This window comes from Equus caballus, chromosome 2 (genome assembly GCF_041296265.1).
Source record: "Equus caballus isolate H_3958 breed thoroughbred chromosome 2, TB-T2T, whole genome shotgun sequence".
Taxonomy (NCBI): domain Eukaryota; kingdom Metazoa; phylum Chordata; class Mammalia; order Perissodactyla; family Equidae; genus Equus; species Equus caballus.
Genome location: NC_091685.1, coordinates 88,992,333 through 89,012,035, shown reverse-complemented (window position 1 = coordinate 89,012,035; position 19,703 = coordinate 88,992,333). Strand labels below are relative to the sequence as shown.

Sequence of the window (19,703 nt, the reverse complement as noted above, 5' to 3'; positions counted from 1 at the left end):
TTCTGGTACCACATTAAAAAAAGTAAAAAGGAACAGGTGACATTAATTAACTTTATAATCTATTCTATTTAACTCAATATATCTTAATATGTCCGAAGTATTATTTCAACATATAATCAGTATAAAAAAAATCATTGGGATATTTTACGTTCTTTTTGATACTAAGTCTTTGAAATCCAGTGTGTGCTGGCACTTAGAACACATCTCCGTTTGAAGCAGGCACATTTCAAGCCACATGGGGCTACGCCTGCCATACTGGTCAGTGCAGCTCTCAAGGAAGTCTACAGTTCTCAGTTTTCTTGTTTTGTTTTTTGGTTTTTGCATATGACGTGAATGACGATGTAGAAAGAATGCTTACGCATTGTTTTAAATGGGGTGGACTGATTTCAGATTATCTTAGCAGGTGAGAACACTGACCCAAACCTGTGGTGTGAAATCAAAGTGTAAAGTCCTGCGGTTCCTTCACATCCCTGCCCGACGCCTGGACGTACACAGCTTCACGTGCGAGATCTGGGAGTGGAGAATTTCAGTGATCGCCATTTCATTAGGTGCCAACAGAGCTGCTTCAGTGTTAGCATAATCTTAAACTGTGTCCCGAGAAGTGTGTGCAGGCTGTGGGCAGTATTAGCCAAGCCCTCCCGGGTGCGGAGTTCTGTTCTGAGGGCCTCGAGGTGTTTGGTGCAGATAAAGCAACCATCACCCGGAGGGCAGAGGGGCCAGAGTGGTGAGGGGGTTTGAAGCCCTGGCAGCCAAGGACTGGTGGGAAAAACTGTAAGGTATTAGTTAGGAGAGACTAGCTGCACATCTGCTGCATGTCTTCGGCCATATAAAGAACTGTCCTGTAGTGGGGAGTGGTGGGAGGCATGACTCATTTTAGTTGGTCTGGTTGATGGCCTAAGGTCAGTAGATGGGAGGCATGACAGGTCAGATGTGAGTGCAGAGTTGGAGTTGGATTCTCATCGCATAGCGGTCTAGTGACGGAATTAGCTGCTTTCTAACAGAGTGATAATCTAGTGCTTGGACATGCCTAGAGGCTAGATAATAACGACCACAAAAGTTCACAGTTTACAGAGTATTTTACGCTGTCTCATTTGAGCCCCACCACAGCCCTGAGAGAGAGATGGGAGAGATAATATCCCCATTCAATAACTGAGGAAACTCAGAAGGGTCAAGGTCTCATCCAGAGTTGCTGGAGCTGGGACTTGCTTCTCCTGGCTTCAGGGCAGTTGTCCTCATAACCAGGCTGCCCCTCAGGTGGTCAGAGATGCTTTAGAGGAGACGTCTGTGTCATAAGTGGAGTGGGATTGGGTAGGGGAGACACCTGGCAAAGTGGTAGAAAGTCGAGGAAGCTGAGAGGTTATCAGAAGCAGGGGCGCGTGAGTTCTGTCAGGTGAAGGAGAGTAGTTTCTCCGGAGAGAGGCTGCTGTGTGCAGCTTCGCTCAGTCTTGGCCAGTGGATTTCAAGGGGCTAGCTCATGACAGAACTCGCAGCCTTGAACTCAAAGGCAGTTAGCGTAGGGAGGTGTTGCGTCACTGAACGGCTGAGGGGAAGCGAAGGGCATACTTGGTCCAGAGATAGTCGCTCATTTGCTCCGATTGTGCCCCTTCCCAGACATAAGCCCCTTTCATTCAGGGCAGAGCTGGGCACCACGGGCCTCCGGTGTGGTCGGGATGGTTTCAACCTGGCGGGCCGAGTTGGGCGAGTTGTGAGGGTTGGGCACCTGTCTGTGCTGAGGCTGAAGTCAGGTCTGGAGAACGTGTGTCAAATTATCCAAGTCCAAAGCTGCAAAGCAGCCAGCTGCTTCCTGCCAGGTATGAGGACATAACAAGCCTGCCCAGCTCCCCCCAAATCTTGATTTTGGCAAGGAAAATATTCCTGAACTTGAGACAGAAAATGAATTCACCTCACGTTTCTGGCATATGACTGCTGAGGTCTCAGAATTCACAGGAACATTTGCAGATTGCCTTCTCCTTGCCAGAGAGCCCGGCCGGCTCAGGAAGATAGCTTGCCTGAAGGCCAAGCCACCATCAGTTTCATTAGAAAGAAAAATGTGATGTCCCTGGGTCTGAGCAACTGCATTTCTGTTCACAGCAGTGAGGGCTGGGAGGGATGTGTCAGTGTCGTTAACAGCCCTGGGTTTTTAAATAGTGATCTAATGACTTTGGGGGACCCAAGAAATGCATCATGGACTCAACTTTTCAAATCTATCTAAAAGAAAAATCCAAAAGACGTTTTTCCCACTCATCTGAGAAGAAATAGAAGAGAATTTTAAAAATATTTTTAAAATTATTTTATTTGCTATTTTATGGTCATTTCCTTCCTTTTTACAATCAGGAAGCTTTGAAACTTCCCAGCCTCCCAACGATAACTTGTGATGCCTAGAGGATTAACATCATTATATGTTATGGTACAAAATAGGGAAGTAGCTGGCTGGGTGCTGTCCTAGTTAGAGTAGAAAACTCTTTCCTTGCCCTGGTGGTGGGGCAGAAATAGGCAAGTAAGAGGCACTGGTGTATTTGCTGATAGGCAAGGTTTATGCAGATTTTGAGATTTAAGTCTATGCTTAAGATTATGAGATTTAAGTCTTTCTATGCTGTGATGACGTGAGGCTGTGGGGCTGGTTGCTACTCCATGATCTATAACACACACCAGGATCTGGCAAAGCTTCACCACCAAGCTCAGTGGTGGGATCCTGCCAACTGTTTTAACTAAAGACACTTCTTCTAGAGGCAGAAGCAATGTGTGTCATCCATCTGCTGCGTTCTTTAGCAGTGGTGGAGAGTGGGGCAGGACTGATGCAGTAGGAGGGACCAAACCAGGTCCATGATTTGCATGGCTCTTGAAATCATATCCAGTGAAAACATATCAAAGATACCTAGTGAAAATTTCTCCCCTGAAATCCCTATCTTGGTGATCTAACTGTTGTGTGCTGTTTTAATTCACTTCTATTTGTGGAAAGGGTGCAAAGTGGATGTGCAGTCTGGCTGCAGCTGGGATCCCTGGCTGTCTCCTGTAAACTTGGCCACACGGCCTCTGCCATCTCACTGGTCCTCTGACAGCGAGGGGGGGAGGACACAAGGTCGCTCTGCTCTGGTCTTGGAGCTGAAGGGGAAAGGGCAGCTGCGGGCTGTACGTCGGTGCCCTCATGTCCTACACGTGGCTTCCTGTGTTCCCAAGGGAGATACTTGGAATCTTTCTGTCCTGTATGCTGATAGGTAGAACTAAAGTGGGATGTTTTTCCAAGGGGCAAAATCATCCCTTTTTATTGAATTAATTAATTAGAACATTTATTTATGGATGTTTGGTGTACTTTGGGAATAAGATTCCCAGCTAAGAGTGCATTGTCCACGAGTTTGTATCAGTGTGCCCGTCAGGTTTCCACGTTCTCCATTCTCTAAGCCCTCATGCCTTCTCCCACAGATCTAGTGGTATTTCTTAATTTACAGAGCCTCAAGGACTCGACTGGTGATATTTCAGTAAGAATCAATACTATCAGGGAGAAAAATCTTAATTTCTTGAGGCAATGCATTTTAAAGCCAGCTATAAATTACTGTACGTAAACCGAACACACGGCACTTTCCACCACATCCACTCACTGAATGTGCCGCCACGTTTCCTGTCTGTTGTAGGGCATCCAGGTTCATCCCAAACCACCTCAACTTTGACTTTTTTGCCTAGTTGATTTACATGTATTTGAAGTAATGTTTTTTAAAAAAGGAATTAAAATTGGATAAAATAAGTGAATGTTGAGTACACCCTAACAAATACTGCACTAAACAGAGGCTGTCATTAAGATGCCCTTTTGCTGATACCAGCCTTATTTATGTTTCAGTTAATTTTCCATAGTTGTAAGTTTTAAAAACCATAAAGGCAGTGGGGGCGCCAATTATCTTCTTAGGCTCCAAGAGGAAGCTGCTTTATTAACTAACTCTGCTTTGGCCTGTTAAAATGGGGTTGTTGAAGTATGATACGCCTGGCATATGACTTAGGGCTTCCTAATTTTCTTCTACCATTTACCCTAAAGTTTCCAAAGTATGATATCATGGGTTAATACCGGTGAGGATGTTTAGTTTACCAGTAACTTAGATATTTGATTCTAAGATGTCCTTACCCTCCCACATTTCACCATCTATTTTCTTTCTTAATGGTTTATAAAGAACAGTGGTGGATCTTAGATGAAAGTGTATCTAAAGTTTCTTCTGTGGTCATTTGTTAGAGACAGGTCTAGTGGTCCCATTTGCTACGTCTCAGTGAGAGAGAGCTATCTATCTATCTGGCCAGAGAAGGCCCGTGTTCCTACATTCATTCAAGAAAGTCTCTTTCTATGGCTGAACCAGAGTTTGACATTTCCTTTGCAAATAATTGTTTTATCAATGTTTAAAATTAGGAGCAAAAAGATATTTCCAACAGTTCAATTACAAATGCCATTTTATTTTCTGTCAAACTGAGTTGTGCCATTCCAAATCTTTGCTTTTAGAGAAGAGCTGAATGTGTAGAAAAAAGGAAGGGACTCCTATAGGTATGTTGTAGGAGAAATAGAGATGGAATGTCAGTTTCAACTCAAAGTTCACAACTTACAAAGAATTTATTTATGCAATACAGATCTTTTCTCAAATATTTTTCACAGAATTTCACACAGCAATCTACTAGAAAAGTAGAATTATACACCACCAAAATAACATTGTTTTTTAGTACAAATTGCTAATCAAAAGGAAGGTGAAGACAGTTTAATAACAAATAGAAGGTAAAACGGGTGTTGCTTAATACAGCACCTGGTAGCCTCTGTTCTCAAACCCGGGTTGGGGAGGGGGAGCCCCGACAACGCTCCGGCTCAGTGCGCAGCACGGTCAAACCTCAGGGGCGAGCTTTGGTACTTGCATTTACTTTAAAAGAAAAGCAAAGGTTGTGAGCCCAAGAGCATTTCCATCATTTCATTTTGATATGCTATGGAGACAACAGATCAGGAAAACATTGTAAATATTTCACACTTGCTATGACAGTAGATCCTTTATGTTAACCACACAATCAAATAAAATAGCCTCCCCCAAACCATAATTTTCTAGGCCTAAAACATGCCAAAAGAATAATATTGATAGGAATAATTCATTGAGATGTTTTAAATTACATTTACCATAATTTAAACTTTACTATTTAAATCCCAGAAATTTCAGAGCTGAAGAAGCACAATTGTTTGGAAAAATACAGGACCCAAAGTACAGCATAAAATTCCCCTATTGCAGTATTATAACCCACTTCCCTATTTTTAAAATCATATATTTCTCAGAATTACAGATAAATGGGAAGTGTTTTCTCATAATATAGCTAGAATAAGTGGGTTTACTTGCTCCACTGTATGTTTCCATAATTGGTGAAAATAGACTTCTCATTATGACTAAAAATATAGATTTTTTAAACTACAGAACCCAGCAGCCAGTTTTCTGCTTTGCTATTCACCCGAAAAAAGTCAAGCAAAGTCTAAAAAAATAGCAATTAACTTTAAAAAATATTTTGCTTCTTAGAGCAAATTTAAGTTACATTCAGATGTGATAGCTATTTCTAAGAGAAAGATGATCCGGGGTACTCCCCCTGCCTAGGCGGGGGGCAAGGCTGATATGCAGCTGTCACCATCAGTAGCGGGTTTGGTATTCATGATGCCACCGGTTGAAGTCATTGTAGAACAGAACGATGCTTCCTGAGGCCATGCCAGAAATGATGCACCTAGGCAAAGCAGAGAGAAGAGTGGTTTACAGACCTATTTATTTCCTAGGGATCTGGTACTAAAGAAAGAGCTGCCCTCCCCAAACCTGCAAGGTAAATATAGAAGATGGCAGTCGAACCTAACAATTTGTGAGAACTAAGGTATGTTTTTTGCTGACCAAAATGTGGCTCCGAGTAAGCTTAGAGTGCCACCTCTAACACTGCACGAGGATCCAAGCCAGAGCTTGCCTTTCTGTTGGAAGTACAGCCAGCATGTACAGGATGGGTCACTAAAACCTGAACAGACTGGATGCTTTCTAAGGGGAGCTGGTGAGCCCCACCTTTTATATTAGGTATCAGAATCGAAAGAAAGAATCACAGTCTCCAAGTAATTGCTGGTGGAGGAAGCAGCACACAATCAAGTGACAGAGATCTCGCTGACGAGGACAGGATTAATGAAGAGTGAGACAGCACAGTGAGGATTGAGCCTAACACTGCCAAAAAAAATTGGGCTGGGCTCTGCTCTGCAGAAGAATATTCTATGATGTTCCTCATGCTCTGCGTAGGGGTCTAGCCCTCAGAACACAGCGACTCGCTGAAATGGTCACTAAAGACAGAAGCTCCTCCTGCTCCCCTGTCCCTGAGAAGGTGGTTCAAGGAAAGAGCTGGAGAGCAGTCAGACGAGCAGCTTAGAGGAACCTATTATCTGAGACCTTCTCTGTATGGTTTGGTTAGGTTAGGACTAGTCTTAGAAATCATATTTAATGTCCTTAGTACCTCATATCAAAATTAGGAACTAAAGGGGCCAGCACCGTGGCTGAGTGGTTAAAGTTCTGCATGCTCTGCTTCGGTGGCCAGGGTTTCTGGGTTCAGATCCCAGCTGCAGACCTGCTCCACTTGTCAGTCAGCCATGCTGTGGATGCATCCCACATACAAAATCAAGGAAGACTGGCACAGATGTAGGCTCAAGGCTAATCTTGCTCAAGCAAAAAAGAGGAAGATTGGCAATGGATGTTAACTCAGGGCGAATCTCACCGCCCCCCCCCGCCAAAAACATTAGGAACTAAAATGTGTCACTACAAAAGATCAGCTAAACACGGAAGAAAGCAGTAATGAGGGACAAAAAAGCTCTAAGACATAGAAAATAAAGGGTAAAATGGCAAAAGTAAGTCTTTATCAGTCATTAAATGTAAAGGGATTGAACTCTCCAATCAAAAGGCAGAAACTGGCAGAATGGATAAAAAACATGATCAAACTATATGCTGTCTACAAGACACCAGTTTTAGATCTACAGACACAACCGGGTTTAAAGTGAAAGGATGGAAAAGATGTTCCATGCAAATAGTAATGAAAAGAGAGCTGGGGTGGCTACACTAATATCAGACAAAACAGACTTTAAGTCAAAATCTGTTAACAAGAGACAAAGACACTATATATCAATAAAAATGTCAATTCATCAAAAAGATATAGCAATTACAAACCTCAGAGCCTCCAAGATACATGTAGCCAACACTGACAGAATTGAAGGGAAAAATAAATAGTTCTACAGTATTAGTTCGAGACTTCAGTACCCCACTTTCAATAATGGGTAGAACGACCAGAAAGAACATAGAAAATAGAGGACCTGAACAATGCTAAAAACAAATTGAACCTGACACATACATAGAAAACTTACCCAACAACAGCAGAGTACACATTTTTCTCAAGCGCATATGGAACATCTCTAGCATAAACCATGTTAGGCCATGAAACAAGTCTTAATAAATTTTAAAAGACTGAAATCATACCAAATATCTTTTCTCATCATAACAGAATTAAGCTGGAAATCAGTATCAGATGGAAAACTAGAAAATTCACAAAATGTAGAAATTAACCAATAAGTCAAAGAAGTCTCAAGCGAAATAGAGAAAAATACTCTGAGACAAATGAAAATGAAAACAACAAACCAAAACTTAGGGATGTAATGAAAGCAGTGCTAAGAGGGAAATTTATAGTTGTAAACACATACATTAAAGAAGAAACATCCCAATCAGTAACCTAATTCTATACCTTAAGGAACTAGAAAAAGAGGACAAAATAATCCTAAAGCTAACATGAGGACGGAAATAATAAAGATCAGAATGGAGACAGATAAAATAGAGGATAGAAAAACAATACAGAAATAGCAACAAAACTGACAAACGTTTAAGTAGATTGACTAACAAAAAAAGGACTCAAATTACTAAAATTATAAAGTGGAGACATTTCTACCAGTTTTACAGATATAAAAGAGGATTATAAGAGAATACCAGGAACAACTATATGCCAAGGAATTGGATAACCTAGGTGAAATGAAAAATTTCTTAGAAACACTATACCAAAAATGAATCATGAAAATATAGAAAAAATAGATTTATAACTAGTAAGGACACTGAATCAGTAATCAAAAACCTCCCAAAAAAGAAAAGCCCTGAACCAGATGGCTTCACTGGTGAATTCTACCAAACACTTAAAGAAGGATTAACACCAACTCAAACTCTTTTAAAAAACTGAAAAGGAGAAAACACTTCCTAAGTCATTCAGTGAAGCCCACATACCCTGATACTAAAGTCAGACAAAGACACTACAAGAAAATTACAAACCAATATCGCTTATGAATACCAATACAAAAATCCTCAACAAATACTAGCAAGCCAAATGAAGCATATAAAAAGGATTATACACCACAACCAAGAGGGATTTATTCTTGGAATGCAAGGATGGTTCAACATAAAAAAAAAATCAACAAATGTAATATACCACATTGACAGAATTAACATGAAAAAAACCCTACATGATCATCTCAATTGATGCAGAAGAGGCATCTGACAAAATTCAACATCCTTTCATGATAAAAACACTCAAACTAGGAATAGAAGGAAAGTGTCTCAACATGATAAAGGGCATTTATGAAAAACCCACAGCTAACATCATACTCAAGGGTGAAAAATTGAAAGATTTTCCCCTCTGATAATATACTAGACAAGGATACCTGCTTTTACCACTTCTATTCAATATAGTACTGGAAGTCCTACTCAGAGCAATTAGGCAAGAAAAAGAAATGAAAGGCATCCAATTGGAAAGGAAGAAGTAAAACTATCACTATTACAGATGGCATGATTTTATATGTAGGAAATCCTAAAGATTCCACCAAGAAACTGTTAGAGCTAATGCATTCAGCAAAGTTGCAGGATACAAAATCAACACAGAAAAATAAGTTGCATTTCTATACACAAACAATGAACAATCTGAAAAGAAAATTAAGAAAACAATTTTGTTTACAATAGCAAAAAACAATAATAAAATACTCAGGAATAAATTTAACCAAGGAGGCAAACAAGTTGTATGCTGAAAACTACAAAAGGTTGCTGAAAGAAATTAAGACAGAAATAAATGGCAAGATATCCCATGTTCATGGATTGGAAGATTTAATATTGTTAAAATGACAATACTAGGCAAAGCAATCTATAGATTCAACCCAGTCCTATAAAAATCCCAATGTTTTTCACAAAAATAGAAAACATCTTAAAATTCACAGAAATCTCAAGTGAGCCTGAATAACCAAAACAGTCTTGAAAAGGAAGAACAAAACTGAGTCTCATGCTTCCTGATTTCAAAACTTACTACAAAGCTACAGTAATCAAAACTGTGGTACTGGCATAGAGAGACATACAGACCAACAGAACAGAGAGCCCAGAAATAAACTCTCACATATATGGTCAAATGGTTTTCAATAAGGGTGTCAGGACCATTTAATGGGGAAAGGACAGTCTTTTCAACAAAGAATGCTGGGAAACCAATATCTACATGCAAAAGAATCAGATTGGACCCTCATCTGCCATCATATACAAACGTTAATTCAAAATGAATCGAAAACTAAACACACGAGTTAAAACGATAAAACTCAAGAAAACATAGTGGAAAAGCTTCATGATATTGGATTTTGCAATACTTCCTTAGCTGTGCCAAAAGCATAGGGAACAACAGAAAAGAATAAATTAGACTTCATCAAAATTAATGACGTTTGCACATCAAAGGAGACTATTAAAAGAGCGTGTAAAGTGAGAGGCTGGCCTGGTGTAGTGGTTGGGTTTGTGCACTCTGCTTTGGTAGCCTGAGGTTTGCAGGTTTGGATCCTGGGCACGGATCTGTGTGCTGCTCATCACACCATGTTCTGGTGGCAACCCACATACAAAATGGAAGAAGATTGGTACAGAAGTTAGCTCAGGGCCAATCTTCCTCACCAAAAAAAAAAAAAAAAAAAAAGTGAAAAGTCAACACTTTCACTTATTAGAGAAATGCAAATCAAAACCACAATGAGAGACTACTTCACATCCATTAGGATGGATTGTGTTTAAAAATATATATATATAACAGCTGTTGGGGAGGATGTGGAGAAATTGGAACCTTTGTGCATTGCTGGTGGACTGTAAAATGGTGCAGCCACTGTGGAAAACAGTTTGGCAGTTCTTCAAAAAGTTAAACATAGAATTACCATATGACCCAGCCATTCCACTCCTGGGTATATACCCCCAAAGAACTGAAAACAGGGATTTGAACAGATATTTGTATGTCAATGTTCATAGCAGCGTTATTCACAATAACCAAAAGGTGGAAACAGCCAGAGTGTCAACGGATGAATAGATAAAGTGTGGTATATACATTCAATGAAATATTATTCAGCTGTAAAAAGGAATACTAAGTGAAATAAGCCAGACACAAAAAGGCAAATATTGTATGATTCCACTTATAGGAAGTACCTAGAAGAGGCAAATTCATAGAGATAGATGGTAGGATTGCAGTGAGCTGGGGAGAGGGAGGATGGGGAGTTATTATTAATGAGCAGAGCTTCTGTTTGGGAAGTAAAAGGGCTAGAAGTGGATAGTAGTGATGGTTGTATAACAATGTGAATGTACTTAATGCCACAAAAAATGGTTTAAATGGCAAATTCTATGTTATGTATATGTTACCATAATAAAAAAAAATTAGGAACTAAAATGAGTGACTGTATATTAAGAGGGAGGAAATAAGATACCAAATAAAGATTATCTCCCAAAATTTACCACTTGAGAGGTTTTAGGAAGCAAGCTGAAACTTTCAATGGAATCGTTATGGACAAAGATACAGGCATTTTACATTAATGTATACTGCTCTTAAAATTTTATTTAAGGGGCTGACCCAGAGGCATAGTGGTTAAGTTTGGTGTGCTCTGCTTTGGTGGCCTGGGTTTGCGGGTTTGGATCCTAGGCATAGACCTACACCACTCATCAAGCCATCATGCTGTGGAGGTGACCCACATACAAAATAGAGGAAGAGTGGCACAAATGTTGGCTCAGGGCTAGTCTTCCTCAAGCAAAAAGAGGAGGATTGGTGACAGATGTTAGCTCAGGGCCAATCTTCTTCACCAAAAAAAAAGAGAAAATGTACTTCAAGAAACATAAAAAGGTTATAGCAATGTAATCAGTGCCTTTGTTACTCAAATCCCGTCTATTCCTGGAGAATTCAGCCTTTGTCCAAGAGTAGCAATGCCATCAGAAAGAAAATCACACTTTTTAAAAAGTATCTTGGAAACCCCAATATTCATTGCCTTTTTGATTGCACAGGTGACCCCCACAACCCCGCCCATCCATCAGCCCATTTAAATAAATTCCCCCTGCAGTTTCTTATACCACCATGGGTAGACCATGATTCCACTGTTACCTCTGGTCATAAGACAGGGCCATGGCTCGGATTCCAGCATCGCAGCCTGGATAGGCAAAGAGCTGCTTGAGGTCAGACACCTGCCAGACCATGACCACGCCGTTGTCTCCTCCTGTGAGCAGGTACTGCCCATCCCGGCTCAGCTGGATGGCCTATGAGACACAGCAACATTCAGTAGAGATGTGGCTCTAGGAAGACTTCAGCCCCCCGCCCCATGCTTGATTAATCCCTACACGATGCCAGCTACTGCAGTGGAGAGACAGTGTGTATGTGTTCCTAAGGAGCTTTTAGGAAATCATGAGTCGTAGAAAACTTCTGCCATTTTCCAACAGTCAAATGGACAAAGTTAGGCAATGCTTGAGTTCTTTTGTGTTTTAAGGATGAGGTGGCAAACTCCCAGTTGTAGGAATACTATTTAAATGGCCCCTGTTGTAGGCTGGGACCAGTACTCTAAACATGAGGAGCCTCCTGGTGTCTCTTCAGTTGTACTGTGGGTGTGCTAAGCCCATTTTGTACCAAGGCTGAGAAGACGGTGCTGGCTGACCTCATATTCCCTCCAAAACACCGCTGCCTTTGGGGCTATGACCCTGTGGGAAAAGACCAACCGCTTTAGCACCTTCTCCAGGCCTGCTGGATTTTTACTCAGCTGGAAGACGACTCAGGGGAGGACCACAACTTCAGGGGTGACCAAACCCCAGGTTAAGCATTTTCTTCTTGCCCCGGGCCTGACTGCTTCCTGCCAGTGCTGAACAGTAAGTACAGACATGGAATGTGGTGTTCAATCCTGTAAAACGGGCCAAACCCAGACCGCTGCCTGTTTTTATATGACTTTTTACATTTTTTAATGGTTGAAAAGAATCAAAAGAAGAATACTATTTCATGACATGAAAATTATATCAATTCTAAATTTCAGTGTCTATAAATAAGGGTTATTGGAACATAGCCACATTCATGGCTACTTTCACAAGTAATTGCAACAGAATACAGAGCCTGCAACCTAAAATATTTACTGTGTGTCCCTTTACAGAAAAAGTATGTCAACTCCTGATAAAAAAGGTCCCTCCCTACTCTAACAGCTAATCCTATTACCCCTTCTCCTCCTGCCCCCTGCCCTCCACACCTTCTTTTCCTAGCTTATGAAGATACACACTTCTTTTGTTTAGGGGGCACTGGGAGTTCTAAAAGTTACTGTAAACACCTGTAATCTTATCCACATGGACACTGTGAAAATGGGAATACAGATTGTGCTAGCAAGCCAGAAAGAAAAATATCTAACTTCTGAAAAATATATTTACACTGTCCTGTACTCAGATTTTTATTATAGTTGCCTTGAGTCTTTAACCTTTGACAAAACTTTTTAAAAATCATAGAAAAGTAAGAACTGTTTCATAGCCGTTCAATTCACATTCATGTAAATGCTAACTTTTAGTGGTCTCTTAAATATATCTTATTCTCAAGCACACAAAAATACATCTAAGAAATAAAAAACCATGTGTGGAAGACGGTTACATATAAGAATTATTCTTTAAATCTTAACCAAATAAAAATAGTAGGATTTTTCAATGTAAGTAAAAATCAATATCCTTTGTCCCCATTCATTTCACAAATGGCCATCTCTAGGGAGTATCTGGGAACTGCAATGAAGACTAGAACAAATAATTATTTGCTACACTTATAAAATTCAGCTGATGAAAATCCATTAACCTTATGGTTGTGGTTCACTTGAGTTTTATATTTGAGGCTTTTTACTGGATAAGTGCTATATTAAAACATAAATTAAAACCATTAATCTTTACCTCTTTGTTCTAATAAAGAATCTCTAATTCTAGTTCTGTCTGGAATTAAATGAAAACTGGACTTTTAGGATTACACATTTATCAGCATCCAGAACATTTTAGTAAGCCAAGTGCCTGCCGAAGTGAAAAAATATCTAGTTGGCCTTTCTCGCGAGGATCCTGTCAAATTCCGCTGGAGGTAATAGCCAGGGTGACATTTACTGAATGGTACCCTATCTTCCACCCAAACCAGCATTCGCATGGTTCTTAATTCTAACACGCCTCCTCAGTATCCGGGTTGGGTTGGTACTAGAGATTTTACGAGAGCCCTAGAGACATGTTGATGTCATCCTCTGAAATCCTGAATGCCCTGGACAACGCTGTAGCTGCACTGGTTGTTAAGAAGGGACCAGAAGGCCACAGCAGTCTGCTGGGGACGATCACATCCTAAAACACAGCGTCCTCAGGAAAAGGAGAGAAATGAGTTCCTAAGGGTGAAATGGTGGTTATCCTTTGTTTAGGATAAAATAACTTTGCTGCTCTGTACAGGCTGCCAACTTAAATTTAAGTTAGTCATTAAGACATCTAAACATTGCCCAGTTGATGTGCCATGATATGTTAACCAAATGCCACTGAACAATCTGGCAACTAAATAAAAACAGGTGGGAAGCCTTGATTAGCCTAGAGGTTCCCCAGGCTGCCTGCCTGCAGGGTTCTTGGTATTTCAAAGAGACTTAATTGCCGGTCTGAGCTGATGACTAATTTGTTGCCATGGTCTCCTTTCCTTATACAGGCTCAGACTGCAGGACGGAGCTGGAGACTTTTGCTCTGTGATGTGTCTCATTCCCAGCCTGTGGTTTCCTTCCTTCCCGAGGCAGTTAGCTGTGAAAGTGTCAGTCTCTAGAGCCGTGGGCAGGTAGTGCTCATTTCAGGCAAGCTTGCTTTAATCACACAGTTGCCACCTGCAAGTTAGTATGATAAAGTGCAGGAGTGCTGGGAAAAAGGCAATGAATTGTTTAAGCCTAAAATCCAGTGGGGAATATTACAGGGGGAAAAAACAATGGCTATAGGGCAGAGAGAAAAGCATGTGTGTGTGAACAGTGTGCAGAAAGCCCCTACTACTGCCTCAAGGAACTTCCCAGAGCCTTTGGTACTAACTGAAATGCCACAGATATTGTTTCAGCCAGCAAGGGATTTCAAATTATTTTACAGATTTATTAGTGTAGCTGACAATATAATCGCAACTCAAAGTGACAGATTATCAACATTATTGTAAAGAAAAGAGGAAAGGAAAATCCTCTGATGTGTACTTGGTTTAAATGAAGGATTATGGGAAGGAAGGGAAAAATAAAAGCAGAGTGTGCGTGCATGCCTTCGTGGCAGAGGCAGTCAAAATGCAACGGAAAAAACTCAGAGAGGGAGGGAGAGAGAAGACAGCCAAGTACTGAATTAAGAAATCAATCCTGAGATACAGAAGCAGAAAGTATCCTTGATTTGATCAATGTAATCTATATTTAGGGATTTTGTTCCTTAATACTTCCTGACTGTAGTATTTACTTGAGAGAAGAGGGTGATCAGACTAGATCTCGGAAACTGGGAGAATTTATGTCATCTAAGCTGCCCTGGGTGAGGAAAAGCAGTGAGGAAAATGTCCAGAGCTGGCCCAGAGCCACACTTCAGAGGGCAGAGGCCTCTGCGACCCTCTTCCCACCCTCAACATGTCCTGAGTTCCCTCACTGTACACAGTTCACAGGCACCCCAACCCGGTCCTGGAAAATGATAGGAACACCACAGCCTTACTTTACCTTAACCTGCCCCGAGAAGTGGAGGTGAGAAAAGAAGGACCTTGGAAAGAGCAGTCCTCACTCTTTTCTTCAGCCTCTAATACTTGACGGAGCCCTGTCCTGAAAATGGGGCCAGACCCGCAAGGTCCACTAGCGTTACCATTTCTTGTACACCAAAAGGGAAAAAATGTTTGCCTAATTCACATCATAATTTGAAGCCCAACCCCGGTACCTTGGCAAATTTTGGTCTTATTATCCACAAAGAAGTGAAGTCTGAAATTAGATGCTAATCCTAAATAGTCATAATCCCTACCACTCCCGTCATCAATCTATTCAACTGTAAAGAGGAGACACTTTTAGGTGTAGTCTACTGCACTATTTTAGCTTTTTGATACTCAGAAAACAATAATGTGCAGTTAACTTTCTTAGATTAAAAAAACAAAACAAAAAAAACTGAGCTGTGCCATTGAAGTCACCCAAGATGTATTCACAAGGCCCTAACACAACCTCTTCTGCTAAAGGATCATCCTGGGCTTCACTTAGTGATCTCATGCACAGAACATTCCGGCTGAGCAATGCAGTTGGCACAGCTGGGACATGCTGTGGTCTGTGAAGTATATAAGCTTTGTCCGTTTGCTACCTAATGAATTTCTTTTGTTGTGGAAAAGAGACCTTCAGGGACTCAAAAACAGTGGTTTTTTTAGTGAACTCTCCCCCTCCTCACTTGCCACAACTTGAGGTAAAAATCCAGAATACTGAAAAGCCTATAAGACACTCACCCTTATGTTATCATCTGTTTCCATAGTGGCCTGGAGTTTTCCATTCACACTGAATGTACAGAAAAAGCCATTTTCATAGAATATGACACAATGACCCTCTCTTGAAGCCTGAATGAGTTTTGGTTTCAGACAGTTTTCAGGACCCTCCAAAGTCCTTAACAAGTCTCCATTCATGGAATGTATGAGACATGGTCCTTCTGAGGAAAGAGGAGAAACAAAGGCAAAATTAATTTTTTAATGAGAACAGACAAATGTGATCTGAATCTTGAGCACAGATCAAACAGGATTATAGTACCACATTACAGTTGTAGAAAGCCTTAAAAAATTATATATCTTTTATATAAGTATTTTGTAAAATCTCTTCTGTCTGCTGGCCAGATCTCACCTTCCACTTGGGAGAGGAGAAACCTGAGTCATATATGTTCAAATTTTCTCCTTAAGACAGGAAGTTACTTTATGAAATTCATTATGCCAAGAGATGATAAAAACTGGAGAAGTTGAGAAAGGAACTGGAGAAATTTCACATCCTAGAAGAGCTTCTAGGAAGGCTGGGCTGCAGTCAGGCACACAGTGACCCTCTCCCGCATCTTACAGGGGCCCCGATGGTGGCAGCACTGTGAGCCTGTGCGGGGAGAACTCACTGGGGTAGCTTCTGAAGGCCTGAGCCTTCTTCCTTCCCACTGCTCGTTACAATGAAAGAAGGTCCCTGGCAGTCCATGTTCCCCGCCGGCCCCCACAAATGAATTCACATAGAGATCCTTCTGCCACTTCTCCTTGGCAGCTGGGTCCACTTCCCTGCTATCTCCCTAAGCAGGCAGCAGCATCCACCACTTGCAGCTCCCCGGGATGACCATCAGGCTGAGATGCTTGAGGAGGACAGGGGAACTGCTAAAGAGCCCATACATATCAGAGCTTCTTCACTTTTATTTAGCGCCTGCCACATGCAAAGCAAAGAAGCAGTAGGTAACTAGAACTGCTTTTGTGATGACTAAGCTCCAAGAAACGTCTGAGTTGGACAAGAGGGGTAACTGGAGTATAGTATCTGCCCTGTTCCTCTCCAGACTAATCCAGCCATGGCTACATGGAGTCATTATCTGTTCCTCACCTGACTACTAAAAGCATGCCCTTTTGCAGATAAGGCTCTCAGCTGTTCCTTGACCACTCAGGGAGTTTCTAAGTTTTTAGCGTTCTCAAGATAAATACGTAGAGGCAGTCTTGGCACAGTTCCAGCATGCATGAATTTCAGTTATCACTCTTTAAATGACACCAGTCCCTCCACACCACAGTTCAAATTTCAGTTATCACAGTCATTACATAAAGTACACACTTCATGGCTAGCTCTTCAATCCACAAATCACTATGTAAATAACAGATGTGCATCATGATTGGTGACCAACCACATCACTTCTTTCAAAGTCTGAGTGGTCACTGCGTGTCTGTTACTCAGTTCATGCACAACAGCAAACTATGTAGTTGTGTTGCCTCCTTGTCTCCCAGTGATAAACCCCTATGACATTTTATAAAAATAGATAATCAAAAGAGGGTATTGGCCAACAAAGATGAAATTGCAGTAAGGAAATGAAAAGTGATAAAGCTAAAAGTGAAATTTGAATCAAACATAAATGGGGTTATAGAAGAAAGAGCTGACTGTGGGAAGGTTGATATTGCTGAGACACTGTAGATATACAGCTAGAGGAAATCAACGAAGGTGAACTTATTGACATAAATTAGCAAAGTGGTTGTGACAAAAATGTTGATGTCCAAGAAGAAGTGATGCCAGCAAAAACCGTCACATTCAACCCACCAACTGGGACAAAATATTTGTAAATCATATATCTGACAAGGGGTTAATCTCCATAATATATAAAGAACTCACAATACTCAACAACAAAAAACCAAACAACCCAATCAAAAAATGGGCAGAGAATATGAACAGACATTTTTCCAAAGAAGATATACAGATGGCCAACAGGCAGATGAAAAGATGTTCAATGTCACTAATCATCAGGGAAATGCAAATCAAAACTATACTTAGATATCACCTTATACTGGCTAGAATGGCTATAATCAACAAGAAAAAAAATAAATGTTGGAGAGATTGTGGAGAAAAGGGAACCCTCATATAGGAACCCTCATACACTGCTGGTGGGAATGCAAACTGGTGCAGCCACTATGGAAAACAGTATGGAGATTTCTCAAAAAATTAAAAATAGAAATACCATATGACCCAGCTATCCTACTACTGGGTATTTATTTAAAGAACTTGAAATCAACAATACAATGAGACTTATGTACCCCTATGTTCATTGCAGCACTATTCACAATAGCCAAGATGTGGAAGCAACCCAAGTGCCCATTGACTAATGATCAGGTAAAGAAGATGTGGTATATATATACAATGGAATACTACTCAGCCATAAAAAAAGACAAAATCGTCCCATTCCCAACAACATGGATGGACCTTGAGGGTATTATGTTAAGGGAAATAAGCCAGACAGAGAAAGACAAACACCATATGCTTTCACTCATGTGGGAGATAAACACACAGACAAAGAGAACAGTTTAGTGGTTAACAGAGAAGGGGTTGGTGGGGTGGGCACAAGGGGTGAAGGGGCACATTATATGGTGACTGATAAATAATAACGTACAACTGAAATTTCACAATGTTATAAACTATTATGACCCCACACACACAAAAAAACCCCCGTCACATTAAAGATATTAAGGGAACCCTAGGGGATATTTCATGAAATTGAAAGAACAGAAGATAAAATGTTGGAAGCTGACCCAAACTTAGAAAGGAGTATGATTAGTTGGTCAAGTTATAGGAAAGATTCTCACTCCTTAAGTCATATGAAGGGAAGGCAGCAAGTACTGTTCAGAGTACTTGTGATAAGTTTTTCACAAAGAAATAAAGTACTTTAATACTCAGTGTTTCTAATGTTTTAAATTACAGTGTACTAAGTAAATGTGAGTTTTACATTTTTTCACGTCCCTTTACATGTGTATGTATGTATGTGTATATGTTTATGTATATGAAACAAAAGAGAATTTTTAATGTTTTGACAAGAAATTTTAAAGGCTATAGGTCAATCATAAAATTTCCGATTGATTACTAAGATCACTTTGCGTGGTTCTAGCTTGCATGGTCATTTTTATGGTCATGTACTACCATGCAAAGCGAGGACAGTATGTAATATGGTATGTTCATTTTACATGTCTAATTTGGATCATATATAGTCCAAGAACTCAAGTTAGCTCAGGATATGTGAAATTATTGACATAAGAAGGAAAAAAGTCCAGTAGTTATAGAATTCTTACTATCATTATTACTATTCCATTGTTTTGACCAACTAAATTTTTAAACACAATTCTTTGAATATTTAATGTCTTGTTAGCTAGGCTAAATATTATAGTTCAAGATACAGATAAGGTGTCTCAAAAACTCCATGCTTCCCCATCAGATAAGCCTAAAAGACATTAGATTACAGGAGTTTTTTGTGTGTTCAGACCTGAGCTCAGGGCAGAGGGACAGAGAGATGGATAGACTATTACGAGGGGATAAGCAATGAATTGGAAACAGCTTTGTTCCTGGTCAGATCCTGATTTGTTGTGTGTGCTCTTGGAAAGCCTGCTTAATATCTTTGGCCTAAGTATATGATGATGCTACTAGGGCAAACGTCTAGGCAAACCAGCTTAAGTATCTTCCCACTCCATTCTCAATGCCATCCTAGCTCCTGCCTAGTTCTGGGATTTTTAAGTTAAAACAGACTGGGTCAGGAGTTTCCATTCAGGTGTGAGATGGAACCCAGCCCAGTCAGAGTCCAGAAGAATAAAAAAATATACAAAGATGTCCCTTGTTTCTGCCTCACTCTTTAAAGCAATGCTGTAAAACAGAACTTTCTGCAATGATAGAAACATTCTGTACCTGTGCTGTCCAATAGAGTAGC

The 19,703-nt window shown here is 40.5% G+C and overlaps 2 protein-coding genes across 10 annotated transcripts in view; one reads left to right on the top strand and one right to left on the bottom strand.

Moving 5' to 3' along the window:
* The window catches only part of DCLK2 (doublecortin like kinase 2), a 144,454-nt gene extending 139,367 nt beyond the window's left edge, over positions 1–5,087 (top strand). For 2 of the 5 annotated variants that reach the window (XM_070261534.1, XM_070261531.1), the window contains one exon: positions 401–2,299. In XM_070261534.1, coding sequence (XP_070117635.1) covers positions 401–580 — 180 coding nt within the window. In that variant the 3' untranslated portion in view covers positions 581–2,299. Of the gene's footprint in view, positions 1–400 lie in introns of all 5 variants that reach the window. The other 3 variants (XM_070261533.1, XM_070261535.1, XM_070261532.1) reach the window with 3 other exon arrangements.
* The window catches only part of LRBA (LPS responsive beige-like anchor protein), a 709,727-nt gene continuing 694,590 nt past the window's right edge, over positions 4,567–19,703 (bottom strand). For all 5 annotated transcript variants that reach the window (XM_070261528.1, XM_070261527.1, XM_070261529.1 and 2 more), the window contains exons 55-57: positions 15,754–15,950; positions 11,416–11,567; positions 4,567–5,718 (exon numbers count right to left, since the gene is read on the bottom strand). In XM_070261528.1, the coding sequence (XP_070117629.1) occupies positions 5,628–5,718; positions 11,416–11,567; positions 15,754–15,950 (440 nt within the window). In that variant the 3' untranslated portion in view covers positions 4,567–5,627. The remainder of the gene's footprint in view (positions 5,719–11,415; positions 11,568–15,753; positions 15,951–19,703) is intronic.